This window comes from Neoarius graeffei, chromosome 4 (assembly GCF_027579695.1).
Source record: "Neoarius graeffei isolate fNeoGra1 chromosome 4, fNeoGra1.pri, whole genome shotgun sequence".
NCBI classification, from domain to species: domain Eukaryota; kingdom Metazoa; phylum Chordata; class Actinopteri; order Siluriformes; family Ariidae; genus Neoarius; species Neoarius graeffei.
In genome coordinates, this window is record NC_083572.1 from 106,958,570 (window position 1) to 106,974,839 (window position 16,270).

A 16,270-nucleotide genomic window follows, 5' to 3' on the forward strand; every position below is an offset into this window, starting at 1 on the left:
AAACATGGCTGCCAGGGTTGCGTCGTTAAAAAAAAGCAAGATTTTGAGAGAATTTTGAAAGCGAAAGATGCGTTCAATACCAGAAAGGAATGTGCAATAATAATGATAATGTCTGGCTTTTTTTCATGGTCTATTCCATTCAGCTCCTCGTCCTCGACTCGTTCAGCATCATGCTAGCTGAATGGAATATATCTGATAGACCACGAAAAAAAGCCAGACAATATTATTTATTTAAATATGTCACTCAGATCCGTCATGTATTTTGTCTGAAAATTGCGAGTTTTTCAACACGAGAAGATAAACGTCATATCTTCAAGCCAACGTGTCCCAAACAACTCGCGCATCAATTTCCTCACGCATATTTATATATGAGATGTTATTTACCAGCTGGGAGGTCCGTATGGTGAAATACAGTGACCGAGGTCTTGAAAGTACTGAGCGAGGCCCTCTGGGCTGAGGTCAGTATTCAAGGCCGAGGTCACGGTATTTCACCATACGGTCCGACCTTAAGCTGGTAAATAATATATTTATTTTTTTCTTCACCAAATTCTAACAGAAAACGAGAGCGCCCGAAAGGGAAAACCGAGCCGAGCCGCCATTTTGAATCCTCATTCACGGCTGTAATGCAAATGGCTTCCTCCTCGGTATACAAGTGCACTTCCATGGCAGGAAAAAAACTACATTTTGCCGCCTATGTAGTCCCCTATTTATACAAAATTGAGTCATTCAGGATTCAGCCATGTTTTTGCTCAGCGTTAGCAACAGTTAGAGGTTTTTATCTTTCTCCTGAAATGTTTTCTTTTATTTCTTCTTCCTCAGGGGAGTAAAACTCGCTTTTGCTGTGAACACTGTCGTTATCGCTATCCATGCTGTAAAATTAATGCTATTCTCCTGAGAAATGCGAAAATAAATGTTGGCAAAAATTGCTACTATGTTTGTTGTTGCTGTGAACGAGCGAGTCGCCAGAGATAGGATACAGACCTGCTCACCAGCCAATCAGAGCACAGGATTTGATGGAAACCGGACTGCAAAAAAAAAAAAAAGTTATTTACCAGCTGGGAGGTCCGTATGGTGAAATACCGTGACCGAGGTCTTGAAAGTACTGAGCGAGGCCCTCTGGGTCGAGGTCAGTATTCAAGGCCGAGGTCACGGTATTTCACCATACGGACCGACCTTAAGCTGGTAAATAATATATTTATTTTTTTCTTCACCAAATTCTAACAGAAAACGAGAGCGCCCGAAAGGGAAAACTGAGCCGAGCCGCCATTTTGAATCCTCATTCACGGCTGTAATGCAAATTGCTTCCTCCTCGGTATACAAGTGCACGTCCATGGCAGGAAAAAAACTACATTTTGCCGCCTATGTCGTCCCCTATTTATACAAAGGGAGTATAACTCGCTTTCGCTGTGAACACTGTCGTTATCGCTATCCATGCTGTAAAATTAATGCTGTTCTCCTGAGAAATGCTGGCAAACATTTATAAGATTTTTGATAATCTTATAAATAAATCTTAGGCCACACCAATTCGATTAGTTGGTTCTCGGAATCGCCGCTTGAAGAAAATGAAAAATGAAAAAAAAAAATCGAAATAAAACACTCCCACCAACAGAAAACCATCGTGGCTGATGGTTCAAAATACTGAAGACTACAGGTTGAGGTCACGTGACGTCGAAAACCAATCAAATGGCCCCTTTCACTTTAGATAAAGACTTGTGGAAGAAACATGCCTGTGGAGGGGAATCCTGCAAAGCCTGTTTGTGATTGTTAGGATATTCAGCGAACAGAAGCGTAAAATCTTTGACAGGCATGTTGAAATTCAAGAGGGGGAAAACTTTGCACAGTTGCACTCAAGATGCCGTGAGCTTGTTACCCTGCGATGTGCCAACTTGGACAACGACTCTGTGGAGGTGGGTTTGATTTATATATTTTATTGATTGATGTGAGGCGCAAACAAAAAATCATTCCAAGTACTTAGCCATCAGAAGTAGCCTGCTCCTGGTCAAATCTTTTTTTCTGTGCGTTGTAGATGTTCAATTGACTGTAATTCAATCGTTTATTTAGCCTATCTATCTGTTTACTGGTTTGCCTGTATTGTTTGGTCTATTTCCACCGCTAATTTTACCATCAGAGCATTTTTTAAATTTTTATTTTTATTTCGCCCGCTCGCTTCATATTTTTCCTGAAAAAATCCGAGAACCAACTAATTAAATTGGTGTGGCCTTATTAAAAATAAATAAATAAAGATAAATGTTGACAAAAACTGCTACTATGTTTGTTGTTGTTGTGAATGAGCGAGTCGCCAGAGGTCCGTACCCAGGGTCCGTACCGTAGGATAAGGACCCGCTCGCCAGCCAATCAGAGCGCAGGATTTGATGGAAACCGGATTGCGAAAAAAAAAAAAAAAGAGATTTATGTCTATGGAATCAATTTTGTGCCAAAATGTTCATACAATACTTTTGAAATATCAAACAAAAACAACAAAATCAAAATACACAAAAAGAAAAAAAAGTCAATTTTTTTAGACTGGCAAACAAATTATTCGTGTAATCGTGCAAAATATCAGTCTATTACTCTTCAGAAAGCTTTTATTTTTGTTCCGCGTCTTTCTCAGTTTTGTTTGACGTAATTTATTTTGGTTGCGATTCCAGCTTTCTCGTTTGCGCTCCCTGACTTTTTGCTTGCAGTTTTGGCACAAACTTCACGTGTGGGCGGGCTGTCCAGGAATGCATTCCCATTGGCTAACTTGTGTTGGACTGACAGCTACGCTCAGCCATTCCCTACTCGGATTCTGGCGGACTGTTTGACGAGCGACCGATCCATTGACGGTAAACAAGGATGGAGTGGACTTCAGTGGCGACTATGATATTGAATTTACACTTTGTTGAATTAATTCGATATCATAGTCGCCACTGAAGTCCACTCCATCCTTGTTTACCGTCAATGGATCGGTCACTCGTCAAACAGTCCGCCAGAATCCGAGTAGGGAATGGCTGAGCGTAGCTGTCAGTCCAACACAAGTTAGCCAATGGGAATGCATTCCTGGACAGCCCGCCCACACGTGAAGTTTGTGCCAAAACTGCAGCAAAAAGTCAGGGAGCGCAAACGAGAAAGCTGGAATCACAACCAAAATAAATTAAGTCAAACAAAACTGAGAAAGACGCGGAACAAAAATAAAAGGTTTCTGAAGAGTAATAGACTGATATTTTGCACGATTACACGAATAATTTGTTTGCCAGTCTAAAAAAATTGACTTTTTTTTCTTTTTGTGTATTTTGATTTGTCGTTTTTGTTTGATATTTCAAAAGTATTGTATGAACATTTTGGCACAAAATTGATTCCATAATATATCTCGGTTTTGGTTCTCCGTGTCCCGGATGGAGCTCGTATGAAAAATACCAGTGTTGTATTTCCCAGTAAAACACTCGCGTCCATATAATATAATGAAATACAACAGTACGCCATTCGCACTCACTCACGCGATGCACACACAGTAACCATAACAACTTGTTGACGAGTCTTTGTTAGTATCAGGTGAAAAAACGGTCGTTTTTAAAAAGAGTGCTTTATTAATTATTTCCCCCACAGTGGAGCGAATTAAAGGATAAAAGTTGTAAACTTTTTAGAAAAGCACAGACTGATGACGAGGAGGTTTTTGCATTCCATCCAATCAGGTGTCGAGCTGACAGACAGGCAGGGAAAAAAAAAAAAATGGAGGACGATGTGATGATTTAAATAAATAAGCAAACAAATAAATAAAATAGCCTTGTTGACAGACTTGAGTGTGCCTAGTTTATTTCATTTGCATTAATAATAATAATGAGATGACTGTGTGCGCGTTGTGAAGCCACGCCCATCTGAAGGACCTCGACCGTGACTCACCTCAACAGTCTGGAGTTCCTAAAGAAGTCCTCTTCGTAGTCTTTAATCGAGTCGATGCTTTCGCTGCTGCTGCCTAGGAACAGAAAATGAAAACACGGTACACACTGGATTTCACCAACATTGTTTAACCTGACGCATAGAAGCGTTCACGTTCTTCAGGACGCACCTTTTCCGGTCACGACAGCGAAGTAGCCCAGGGCTTTCATCGGAAACAGCTTGCCTTCGATAATCTGCTGGATCTGCACACACAGCAGTGTAACGTTAATCCTTTCATTATTATGGACGAGGTTCGATACGTTCACCAATAAACACCTTTAACTTTGACACACGAGTCTGAAGGTGATGAAAGGTCGCCACCTGGTGGTTACAAAATGAACGACACCTAGGAATGGAGTCAAGGCAGGAAAGGGTCACGACTCCAAGTCCAACTACATTCATTCTGATTATGTAAAGAAAACTTATGTTTTAGAAATCAATTTCGTTTCCATAGCAACCGCTCATTCACAGGGTGTTCGTGAGGTGAGATGAAGCTGGAACTTCTGGTTTTCTGTCTTATTGAGAGAGAGAGAGAGAGAGAGAGAGAGAGAAGGCTGTTTATAGATCAGCAACGTTTGCGTTTCATTTTTGTTCGACAACATTTAACTACAAACGGAGAGAAAGTATGACGTGTCGTACTTCAATACATAAACATCGGAATCCTGAAATCATTTCTGTCGTGTAAGATGAGCAGACGAACACTTTGTCTTTACAAATGCTGTAAAATCGAAGCTTTCTTTCAATGAAACGGCACAAAAAAAATCTGCAGACAGCCGAGTCATTTTCCAGTCGAACAGTGAAACCATGGCAACGAGACAAAAAAGGAAATGTCGTAGCTGAGCACTCACTCGACTCGGGCTCGCGAGGTTCTTCTCGGCCAGGTCCACTTTGGTCAGGACAAAAATGGTCCTCTTACCCTGAGGGTCCATCTGACTGACCAGATCAGTGACGATACTGCGCTCTGCATCGACTGATCCGTCTGAGAGAGAGAGAGACAGATGGAGAGATGAAGAGAGAGAGACAGACCGATGGAGAGAGAGAGACACAGATGGAGACAGAGACAAACAGACAGAGAGAGAAAGACAGACAGATGGAGAGAGACAGACGGAGAGAGAGACAAACAGAGAGAGAAAGACAGATGGAGAGAGAGACAGACAGAGATAGAGAGAGAGGGAGAGACAGACAGATAGAGAGAAAGACAGATGGAGAGAGAGAGAGAGACAGACAGATGGGGAGAGAGAGGCACAGACAGATGGAGAGAGACAGACAGACAGATAGAGAGACAGACACACAGATGGAGAGAGACAGACAGACAGACAGACAGACAGACGGGGAGAGAGAGACAGACAAACGGAGAGACAGACAGATGAGAGAGAGAGACGGAGAGAGAGAAAGAGATGGAGAGTGTGAGACAGAGGGAGTGTGAGAGAGAGACCGATGGGGAGAGAGAGAGGCACAGACAGATGGAGAGAGACAGACACACAGATGGAGAGAGAGACAGACAGACAGACGGGGAGAGAGAGACAGACAAACGGAGAGACAGACAGATGAGATAGAGAGAGAGAGAGAGAGAGAGAGAGAGAGAGAGAGTGTGAGATAGAGGGAGTGTGAGAGAGAGACCGATGGGGAGAGAGATAGAGAGGGGGAGAGAGATGGAGAGAGAGAGACAGACAAATAGATGGAGTGTGAGAGAGAGAGACAGACAAGCGGGGGGAGGAAAGGTGTGTGTGTGTGTGTGTGTGTGTGTCTGTGTGTGTATAAAAAGAGGATTCACACACAGGTCATGTGATCAGTGGCGTGTGCTGAAGCTCACCCTGAATACACAGGATGATGGCGTTGGGGTTCTGCATGTACGCTTTACTGATGCTGAAGATCGTCTCCTTGGTGTCTGCAGCCATGCCGGTGGTCATCGTCTGTAACACACACACACACACACACACACACACACACACACACACACACACCAGAACATCCACGTCAAACACAGCACTGTTCGAGCAGCACATTTAGAACATGCGACCTCTTAGTGGTTCTCAACAGGTTCCAGATCAGTACATGACCTACATTTGACCCTTCTCTCAAAACCCAAAACCAAGCTTAGTTTCTACGTCATTTCACAATCTGAACAGAGCAGGAATCAGTCACTCAACAAACACTGCAAACATCCAAGATTAATCTTCACCTGCTATAACTCTCATCTAACCTGGAGGAAAAGCAGCAGGAGTTTGGTTAATACCCTAAAGAGCCCGTCATCAGCTATTAAAGTACAGTTTTGAAGAAATCTATGACATAAATCAACAAAAACAAAAGTCAAATACATTCACAGGGTGATAAAATTCATGACGAGGTACGTAACGATTCACCAATTCACAACTCGACTCGATTCACAATACTGGGCTCATGATTCAATTCCTATATTTTTTTTAAAAAAAATTTAAACTAAAAGAAATTTTTGGTGATCTTCAGATAAAGAATTTTTGAAGTTCAGTTTGCAGAAGTTGATAAAATCAGAAGCCCAGTGTCCAGGACAGGAAGAGTGCGCGCGTGTGTGTGTCCAGGGTAAATCACTTTCTAACACACACGAAGCTATTAAACATGTAACGATTCTGAAACTGAACACTTTGTACCCGAGATTATAATCCGTTTTTTTAAAGCAAATCAACACTGGCTTTGTTTCAGAAGAAGCAGAAAACACACACACACACACACACACACACACCACTCCAAGCTGAACACAACATACTTCAGAACTGGTTATGGGTCTTTCTATAGATTTATAGAGGTAAAGCTCACACTGATCACGCCGGGTAAATCCACCAGAACCATCCTCTGGATCCCTGGGCCTTTCACACTTAACGAGATCGTCTACAGGAAACAAGCACGGGGGAAAAATAATCACTGTTCACGCATGATCCATTCAAAATGTAATCTCGTATATGGATGGGTGTGTGTGTGTGTGAGAAAGAGAGAGAGAGAGAGAGAGAGAAAGAGAGAGAGAAAGAATAAGAATCTCCTCACCTCAGGACTGACTGTCTGGCCGTCCTTCACACTCTTCCTCATCCTCAGCTCAATCTCACGCCTCAGTGCTGCCAGCTACAAATCATCATCATCATCATCATCATCATCAGCCAAACCCACTAAGCTATAATAATAATAATAATAAGAAGAACAATAATAATCCTACATCGTCCTCTTTTCCCAGGTCGAACTCACGGCTGCTGTCTTTGAACATGGCCACATGATGAGGGCCTTCACTCAGAGTCACCTACAAAAGAAAGGAATAAATCAAAAACAAAAACCTGAATTACAGCCGACCCACAGAACCCACAGAACCCAGCGCGAGTACACACAACGTTCACACACACACTGCATCAGCACCATTCACACCACATCTAACAGACATTCATTCAACCATAACCTCATTAATACAGACAGACAGACAGACAGAGAGATAAACCGATAGAAAGACAGGTAGACAGGCAGATAGATAGATGGACTGGCAATTAACAGGGAGATAGACAGACAGATAGAGACAGACAGGCAAGCAGACAGACAAACGGATGGATAGATATACAGACAGACAGACAGGCAGGCAGGCAAAGAGACAGATAGAAAGATAGACAGACAGACAGAAAGGCAGGCAGGCAAAGAGATAGATAGAAAGATAGACAGGCAGGCAAGCAGGCAAAGAGATAGATAGAAAGATAGACAGACAGACAGAAAGGCAGGCAGGCAGACGGCTAGACAGGCAGGCAGACAGACAGACAGATAGATAGGCAGGTAGACAGGCAGAGAGATAGACAGACAGGCAGGCAAAGAGATAGATAGAAAGACAGAGACAGGCAGGCAGGCAAAGAGATAGATAGAAAGATAGACAGACAGACAGGCAGGCAAAGAGATAGAAAGATAGACAGAAAGGCAGGCAGGCAGACAGCTAGATAGGCAGACAGACAGGCAGAGAGACAGACAGATAGATAGGCAGGTAGACAGGCAGAGAGATAGATGGACTGGCAAACGGATAGGTTAACAGGGAGATAGACTGATAGACAGACAGGCAGGCAAAGAGATAGATAGAAAGACAGAGACAGGCAGGCAGGCAGGCAAAGAGATAGATAGAAAGATAGACAGACAGGCAGGCAAAGAGACAGATAGAAAGATAGACAGACAGGCAGGCAGGCAAAGAGATAGAAAGATAGACAGACAGAAAGGCAGGCAGGCAGACGGCTAGATAGGCAGACAGACAGGCAGAGAGACAGACAGACAGATAGATAGGCAGGTAGACAGGCAGAGAGATAGATGGACTGGCAAACGGATAGGTTAACAGGGAGATAGACAGCCTGATAGACAGACAGGCAGGCAAAGAGATAGATAGATAGATAGAAAGACAGACAGACAGATGGCTAGATAGGCAGACAGACAGGCAGATGGCTAGACAGATAGATAGAAAGGCAGGCAGACAGATGGATAGATAGGCAGACAAACAGACAGACAGATGCATAGACAAATGGATAGGTCAACAGGGAGAGAGATGGAGAGTTAGACAGATGGACAGATTGCTAGATAGATAGACAGGCAGACAAAAGGCAGATGACAGACAGATTGAAAAACAGACAGACAGAATTATTCTGCTTTGACAGAAGTTTCCAACTCCGCTGTTGAAACAGTCACATGACTAAAACTCTAATTTAATTAGTTGATTTTCAGTGAATCTGAAAAAGTTCAGACATCAAAGCACACAATTAACATCTGACCTAAAAAAAAAACTTCAAAGCTAACATGCAGACAAGCAATTCATCACCCTCCAGTAAAACAGATCAGATAGGAGCTCCGCCCCCAGTGGGAACATCACTGCTCGACTCCGCCCCTTCTCCTGACACCTCCACAGACTCCAGGTGAAGGGCAGGCCCGGGGTCGGCGTCTCTCACCTTGACAGGAGACCTGGTCATCATCTCTCCTGAGCCTCGAGGGAAGATCCGAGCCTGAGCGATCATCTCCAACACGCTGGTCTTTCCTGCGCTCTGGTCACCCACAACCACCACCTGAACACCACCGTTTAGGACACGCCCACTTTAGAACACACACTGAGAGCCTCTCAACTCTGTTTATTTATTGATTAATTCTACTCCCTCTTCCCTGGAGAGGGGTGTGTGTGGTGAGCACTGACCCTCGGCAGGTGATCCTGAGTGTTGTAGTTGGAATCGTAATCTGAAAGAATGTCCAGGACTTCAGAGTACATATCAATCAACGACTTCTGCAACGAGAAACAAAGGAAACAGAGACTCATCACCATGAACCGTCAGCGCAGCGAGAGAACGCTTGCAGACGCAGTGTGTTTGAACAGAACCGAGTGAACTCCAGCTGGAAAGCGATTCGACTCCAGGAAGTGAATCAGACAGACTCAGGGGTTCGTTTAGTTTTGGGGTTTTTTTCGCCGACGTGAGCTGCAGAACTACAGACGCGATCAGGAGAGCGGTCCTGATGAACAAAAAGAGAAAAACTTTGGATGTGATGCACAAAAAGTTTTAAACTCTATTTATATAATTACAGTCATTTATTTTATTTAGTGTCGACTCCGTGCTCTCCATGCACGAGTGGTTATAGTGGTGCGTGCACTTGGTAGAGAAAAAATGGTTATAAAACAATTTTTAAAAAGTTAATTTTTCATTCAGCGGCCACTTTATTAGGAACACCTGTACAGCTTTCCTTCACGCCTTTTTCCAATCAGCCAATCACGTGGCAGCAGCACGGTGAATAAAATAATAGATGATCCAGGTGGAGAGCTTCAGGTCACGTTCACGTCAAACGTCAGGATGAGGACAAAACACGATGGAATCAATAAAATTCGCGTGATAAACAACTCGGGCAGGATCGCTCACTGCTCACGAGCTCAGAGACGGAAGACAGACAGACAGACGGACAGATAAACAGATCGATAGACAGACAACACAGACAGACAGATAGACAAATGGATGGAGAGAGTTGTAGATGGGTAGACAGACAGATGTTCGATACAACAAATAGACAGACAGATGGGTAAGTAGACAACAGACGGGCAGACAGACAGATGGATGGGATAGACAGATCGATAGGCAGGCAAAGATGGACAGACAGACAGACACAGAGACAGGCAGATGGATAAGTAGACAACACAGATGGGCAGACAGACAGACGGATGGATAGACAGATCGATAGGCAGGCAAAGACAGACAGACAGACAGAGACAGGCAGATGGATAAGTAGACAACACAGACGGGCAGACAGACAGACGGATGGATAGACAGATCGATAGGCAGGCAAAGACAGACAGACAGAGACGGACAGACAGACAGACACAGAGACAGGCAGATGGATAAGTAGACAACACAGACAGGCAGACAGACAGACGGATGGATAGACAGATCGATAGGCAGGCAAAGATGGACAGACAGACACAGAGACAGGCAGATGGATAAGTAGACAACACAGACGGGCAGACAGACAGATGGATGGACAGACAGATCGATAGGCAGCCAAAGACAGACAGACAAAGACAGACAGGCAGATGGACAAGTAGACAACACAGATGGGCAGACAGACGGATAGGATAGACAGATCGACAGGCAGGCAAAGATGGACAGACAGACACAGAGACAGGCAGATGGATAAGTAGACAACACAGACGGGCAGACAGACAGACGGATGGATAGACAGATCGATAGGCAGCCAAAGACAGACAGACAGAGACAGACAGGCAGATGGACAAGTAGACAACACAGATAGGCAGACAGACAGATAGGATAGACAGATCGATAGGCAGGCACAGACAGACGGATGGATAGACAGACAGACAGACAGCCAGGCAGGCAAAGACAGACAGATCAATAGACAGACAACAAAGACAGACAGACAGACAGATGGATAAATAGATAGACAACAATCTGTCTATCGCAGACAGACCAAAAGACAGATGTACAGATAGACAGACAGATGGACAGATAGATAGCTAGAAATACAGATCAACAGACAACACAACAGACAGACAGATAGATAGATAGACAGATGGACATAGATTGATAGAGAGATAGGTAGACAACACAGGTGGACAGACAGACAGACAGAGACTGACAGACTGATGGATAAATAGACAGACAACATAGATAGACAGATCAACAGACAGACAGATTGAGAAACAACACAGACAGACTGATCAACAGACAAATAGACAGATGGATGGATAGACAGAGATACAGATCAACAGTCAGACAACACAATACAGACAGACAGAAATTTGTCCAGCTAGACTCCGTGAGGTGCGACGCATTAACCCAGTTAGTGTCCGTACTGTATATCCAGTGTGATCTGATGGTGGATTTTGATCACAGTGAGGGTCTGGAGGAGGGAGGAAGTGACATCACCACTGCACTATTCGACCACCATTATTCTAATCCTGTGGTTATTTCTGCAGTGAGACAGGGTGAGCTCTGACCTTGACTTTCCTCTGATGGATGCCTTTGTCGTCTTTCTGCAGCACCACTTTCCTCAGCTCTTTATTCTCCTTCTCCAGACGCTCCAACATCCGCTGATACTTCAGCTAAACAACGACAGGCTTCGTCAAATCCTTTATCTATCACCGTGGTGTCTTTACATTCCTACTCCCCGTACAAGTGCACTACGTAGGGAAGGAGGATTCATAATAATAATAAGAATAGTTTCATTAAGTGACTGACTGAAACACACCTGTGTGTGAAGGAGCTCCTCTTGCAGCTGGTCGACTTTCTCTTTGTCTGAAGACTGCAAACAGATAAACACAGAGTTACACACCAGCAGGACTGCTGTCCATCATCTGCTCGTCCCTGGAACACTCCTCATGCAGCCAGCACTGGCCTGACTCAGCACCCGAGCGCACGAAAGCCCAGTTAGTGCAAAGACAGAAAGCAGAAAATTCATTTCACTGATCGCTTTTTTCAGTCTGGAGGAATCGCGAGACTAAATCACCACGTCAGAAAAGAGAAAAAAAGAAGCAGATCTGTTAAAAAAAAAAAAAAGTATAATTAATTAATTATTGATAATAAAATCACACCTTTAATGCATTTCTGATCAACACACACAAAGAGAAATTACAGAAGAGTACAAGAGGGTTGGGGTTGAGGTGGAATTATGATCCATGTAACACACACACACACACACACACACCTGAGACGCTGGTGGTAAGAGTGTGTGTGTTTTGCATTTACTGAATATCGTAAATTAATATTGAACATCAAATAATTGTTGCATGCTTGTCAGAAACACACTAGTGCATGCGGTTAATGCCGTGTTAGTACAGCACTTGCGTCCAGTCTCACGCTAACGGGAGGAAAAAAAAAAAAAAAAAACAAGAGTGACTCGAGACGCTTCAGCGGAGACGCTTCAGCGGAGACGCTTCCTGACCTTCCTTTTGCTAATAATATGACGGAAAGCACTCAAAGCGACTCCAATGGCACTTTTAACCCTCATCTGGGACATAATGTGATGTTTCAAACCCCACACACACAAAAAAAGTCAACCCTGAGCGCAATACAATGACTGTACACAGTGGAGTGCAAAAGTTTTCACCCCCTATGGATTTTAGTTGAAAAAAATGATGTTTATTTTCAATTAATCTCCCAAAAAGTCTAACCGGAATCCAAGCAGTTAAAGGTTCGAGTGCGTTCTGTTAAAAGAGGGTGTATCCTGGCAGTAATCATCAGAAAAGTGAGAAGCACGACAACATGAAAGATTATTTATGACTTAAATGTCATTTGATTGCGTTTGGAAAAAAAAAAAACGGACACGAGCGCAATTTCCGCCAAGTTTTGTATTCAGGGTGCACAAACTTTTGCACACCAATAAAAAAATGCTGCTGATCTGGAACCAGTCACAGTGCAGAACTGGGTCGGGAATCAACGAGTCGTTATAAACATGTAATAAGAGGCTTATTAACTAAAGGCCAGGGATTCAGTCAGGAATAATAAACGTGCATTTAAAACAGTCGGCAGGATCGATTAATATTTTAATATTTAAGAATGCAAATAAATATTTTTTTAAAAATTAAACTTCGGTAGCGAGTGGGTCTCTAGAGTTCCCCAACATTTAACAAATTAATTTAAGTAAATTACAAACAAGTAAAGAAATTAAATTTAAAAAGAAAAAAAGTTTTAAAAATCAAATAAATAAATAAATAAATAAATGCTTACTTTCTTGTGTATTTTATTAAGTAAATAAATAGATAAATATACAAGTTAAAAATGGTGTATAAATAAGTAAATATACAGTGGGGCAAAAAAGTATTTAGTCAGTCACCAATTGTGCAAGTTCTCCCACTTAAAAAGATGAGAGAGGCCTGTAATTTTCATCATAGGTACACTTCAACTATGAGAGACAAAATGAGAAAAAAAAATCCAGAAAATCACACTGTCTGATTTTTAAAGAATTTATTTGCAAATTATGGTGGAAAATAAGTATTTGGTCAATAACAAAAGTTCATCTCAATACTTTGTTATATACCCTTTGTTGGCAATGACAGAGGTCAAACGTTTTCTGTAAGTCTTCACAAGGTTTTCACACACTGTTGCTGGTATTTTGGCCCATTCCTCCATTCAGATCTCCTCTAGAGCAGTGATGTTTTGGGGCTGTTGCTGGGCAACATGGACTTTCAACTCCCTCCAAAGATTTTCTATGGGGTTGAGATCTGGAGACTGGCTAGGCCACTCCAGGACCTTGAAATGCTTCTTACGAAGCCACTCCTTCGTTGCCCGGGCGGTGTGTTTGGGATCATTGTCATGCTGAAAGACCCAGCCACGTTTCATCTTCAATGCCCTTGCTGATGGAAGGAGGTTTTCACTCAAAATCTCACGATACATGGCCCCATTCGTTCTTTCCTTTACACGGATCAGTCGTCCTGGTCCCTTTGCAGAAAAACAGCCCCAAAGCATGATGTTTCCACCCCCATGCTTCACAGTAGGTATGGTGTTCTTTGGATGCAACTCAGCATTCTTTCTCCTCCAAACACGACAAGTTGAGTTTTTACCAAAAAGTTCTATTTTGGTTTCATCTGACCATATGACATTCTCCCAATCCTCTTCTGGATCATCCAAATGCTCTCTAGCAAACTTCAGACGGGCCTGGACATGTACTGGCTTAAGCAGGGGGACACGTCTGGCACTGCAGGATTTGAGTCCCTGGCGGCGTAGTGTGTTACTGATGGTAGCCTTTGTTACTTTGGTCCCAGCTCTCTGCAGGTCATTCACTAGGTCCCCCGTGTGCTTCTGGGATTTTTGCTCACCGTTCTTGTGATCATTTTGACCCCACGGGGTGAGATCTTGCGTGGAGCCCCAGATCGAGGGAGATTATCAGTGGTCTTGTATGTCTTCCATTTTCTAATAATTGCTCCCACAGTTGATTTCTTCACACCAAGCTGCTTACCCATTGCAGATTCAGTCTTCCCAGCCTGGTGCAGGTCTACAATTTTGTTTCTGGTGTCCTTTGACAGCTCTTTGGTCTTGGCCATAGTGGAGTTTGGAGTGTGACTGTTTGAGGTTGTGGACAGGTGTCTTTTATACTGATAACGAGTTCAAACAGGTGCCATTAATACAGGTAACGAGTGGAGGACAGAGGAGCCTCTTAAAGAAGAAGTTACAGGTCTGTGAGAGCCAGAAATCGTGCTTGTTTGTAGGTGACCAAATACTTATTTTACCAAGGAATTTACCAATTAATTCATTAAAAATCCTACAATGTGATTTCCTGGATTCTTTCCCCCCATTTTGTCTCTCATAGTTGAAGTGTACCTATGATGAAAATTACAGGCCTCTCTCATCTTTTTAAGTGGAAGAACTTGCACAATTGGTGGCTGACTAAATACTTTTTTGCCCCACTGTATAAGTTAGGAATAAGTTACTAAATTTAACAAAGTAAATAAATAAGTAAATGAGTAAATATATAAGCAACTAATTAAATAAGCAAGTAAATAAATATAAACAGAAAAATAAATGAAATGAGCAAGTAAATGTTACGAAGTAAAAAATAAAAGTAAATATATAAAGAAGTAAATACATAAGCTACTTCGCAAGTAAATAAATGTTAGTTAGTAAATACATTAAGTTTTTAAAAAAATAAAAGCACAAAGTAAATAAGTAACCGTTACTTAAAAAGTGACTAAATAAATAAGCAAGTTAATATACAAGTTACGAAGCAATAAGATAAAAAAGTAGATAAGCAATAAAATAAATAAATGAATGAACAATAAATAAATATATATGTTCCAAAATTAAGTAAAAAAGTAAATAAGCAAGTAAAAAAAAACAAAATAGTAAATAAATAAATTATCAAATAAAGGGTTTTTTTTTTTTCGAAATTGCTCAAGCAACTTCTTAATTCTTCGACTACACATGATCTGTTTATAAATAATTTACACCCAACCTTAAATAAAGGTGGTAAACCCTCCGGCGATGAGGATTCCCGGGGGATAAAGTGCTAACGAAGAGCTCATTAATAAAGGACGAGATCACATCACAGACTAAAGCTGGAGCACAGACCCTCCTGGGGTGGAGATACACTACTGTACATCAACGTTCTCACGCCAGTCAGTCCTCCTGGGACTCAGACTTTATATCCGATTGGAGATTTTTAAGAGAAATATCAATGAATCATGGAGTAAACAATGACAGAAAATAAAAATAAACAATAAGAGCACAGGGAATTTACTCAGCTGAGGAACAAATTCCCTGGTTTACAGTTTTTGTGTTTTATGACTGGCTTGAGAACAGCTGCATTGGCGTACTGGGAGGGAGATGGACCTTCACCTTGTGGGAGAAATTCGGGGCCTGGCTGGGGGGCGGAGTCTGAGTACGGCTGCGGCGGGGCTCGTTACCGGCCGCCGCCCGCCGAGCTTCTTCTTCGTGCTGCTGGATCTGTTGCTGAATGAGAACGAGTTCTCCGAGCAGCCCCTGCTGAGGGACGGCACAGTGAGAGAGAGGCGGAGTCAGCTGGCAATCAACCTGATCACATGACACTGGAGGAGGAGGAGGAGCTTACGGGAGGTGAAGAGACAGCGGCGAAAAAAGCAAGTCCACACACTGAGACCTCAAACTTTAATACGCCGTCACTGACGTTTGTTTTTATTTATCTTTACTTGCTAATCAGTAATTAATATTCTGCTTTTGATTTATTTTTATATTTCATACATTCAGTAGACATCTTTTATAATCTCTGTGGAAAACAAACACTTCCTCATATTAGAAAAGAATAAAACATATTGGGAAAAAAGTATCGGATTTAAAAAAAAAAAAACTAACTTTGAATTAAAAATTAAAACATAAGATATACTTTACTGTGTTTATTTCATGTTTTACTTTTTTAT

At 42.3% G+C, this 16,270-nt stretch overlaps 1 protein-coding gene across 5 annotated transcripts in view; it reads right to left on the reverse strand.

Annotated features, from left to right (window-relative positions):
* Window positions 1-16,270, reverse strand: part of opa1 (OPA1 mitochondrial dynamin like GTPase) — a 187,870-nt gene that overhangs the window by 114,246 nt on the left and 57,354 nt on the right. For 2 of the 5 annotated variants that reach the window (XM_060920128.1, XM_060920126.1), the window contains 12 exons: window positions 15,714-15,860; window positions 11,632-11,685; window positions 11,381-11,485; window positions 9,080-9,166; window positions 8,841-8,954; window positions 7,100-7,180; window positions 6,934-7,008; window positions 6,709-6,780; window positions 5,729-5,828; window positions 4,764-4,894; window positions 4,046-4,118; window positions 3,880-3,952 (listed from right to left, as the gene is read on the reverse strand). In XM_060920128.1, the coding sequence (XP_060776111.1) occupies window positions 3,880-3,952; window positions 4,046-4,118; window positions 4,764-4,894; window positions 5,729-5,828; window positions 6,709-6,780; window positions 6,934-7,008; window positions 7,100-7,180; window positions 8,841-8,954; window positions 9,080-9,166; window positions 11,381-11,485; window positions 11,632-11,685; window positions 15,714-15,860 (1,112 nt within the window). The remainder of the gene's footprint in view (window positions 1-3,879; window positions 3,953-4,045; window positions 4,119-4,763; window positions 4,895-5,728; window positions 5,829-6,708; window positions 6,781-6,933; window positions 7,009-7,099; window positions 7,181-8,840; window positions 8,955-9,079; window positions 9,167-11,380; window positions 11,486-11,631; window positions 11,686-15,713; window positions 15,861-16,270) is intronic. The other 3 variants (XM_060920130.1, XM_060920129.1, XM_060920127.1) reach the window with 2 other exon arrangements.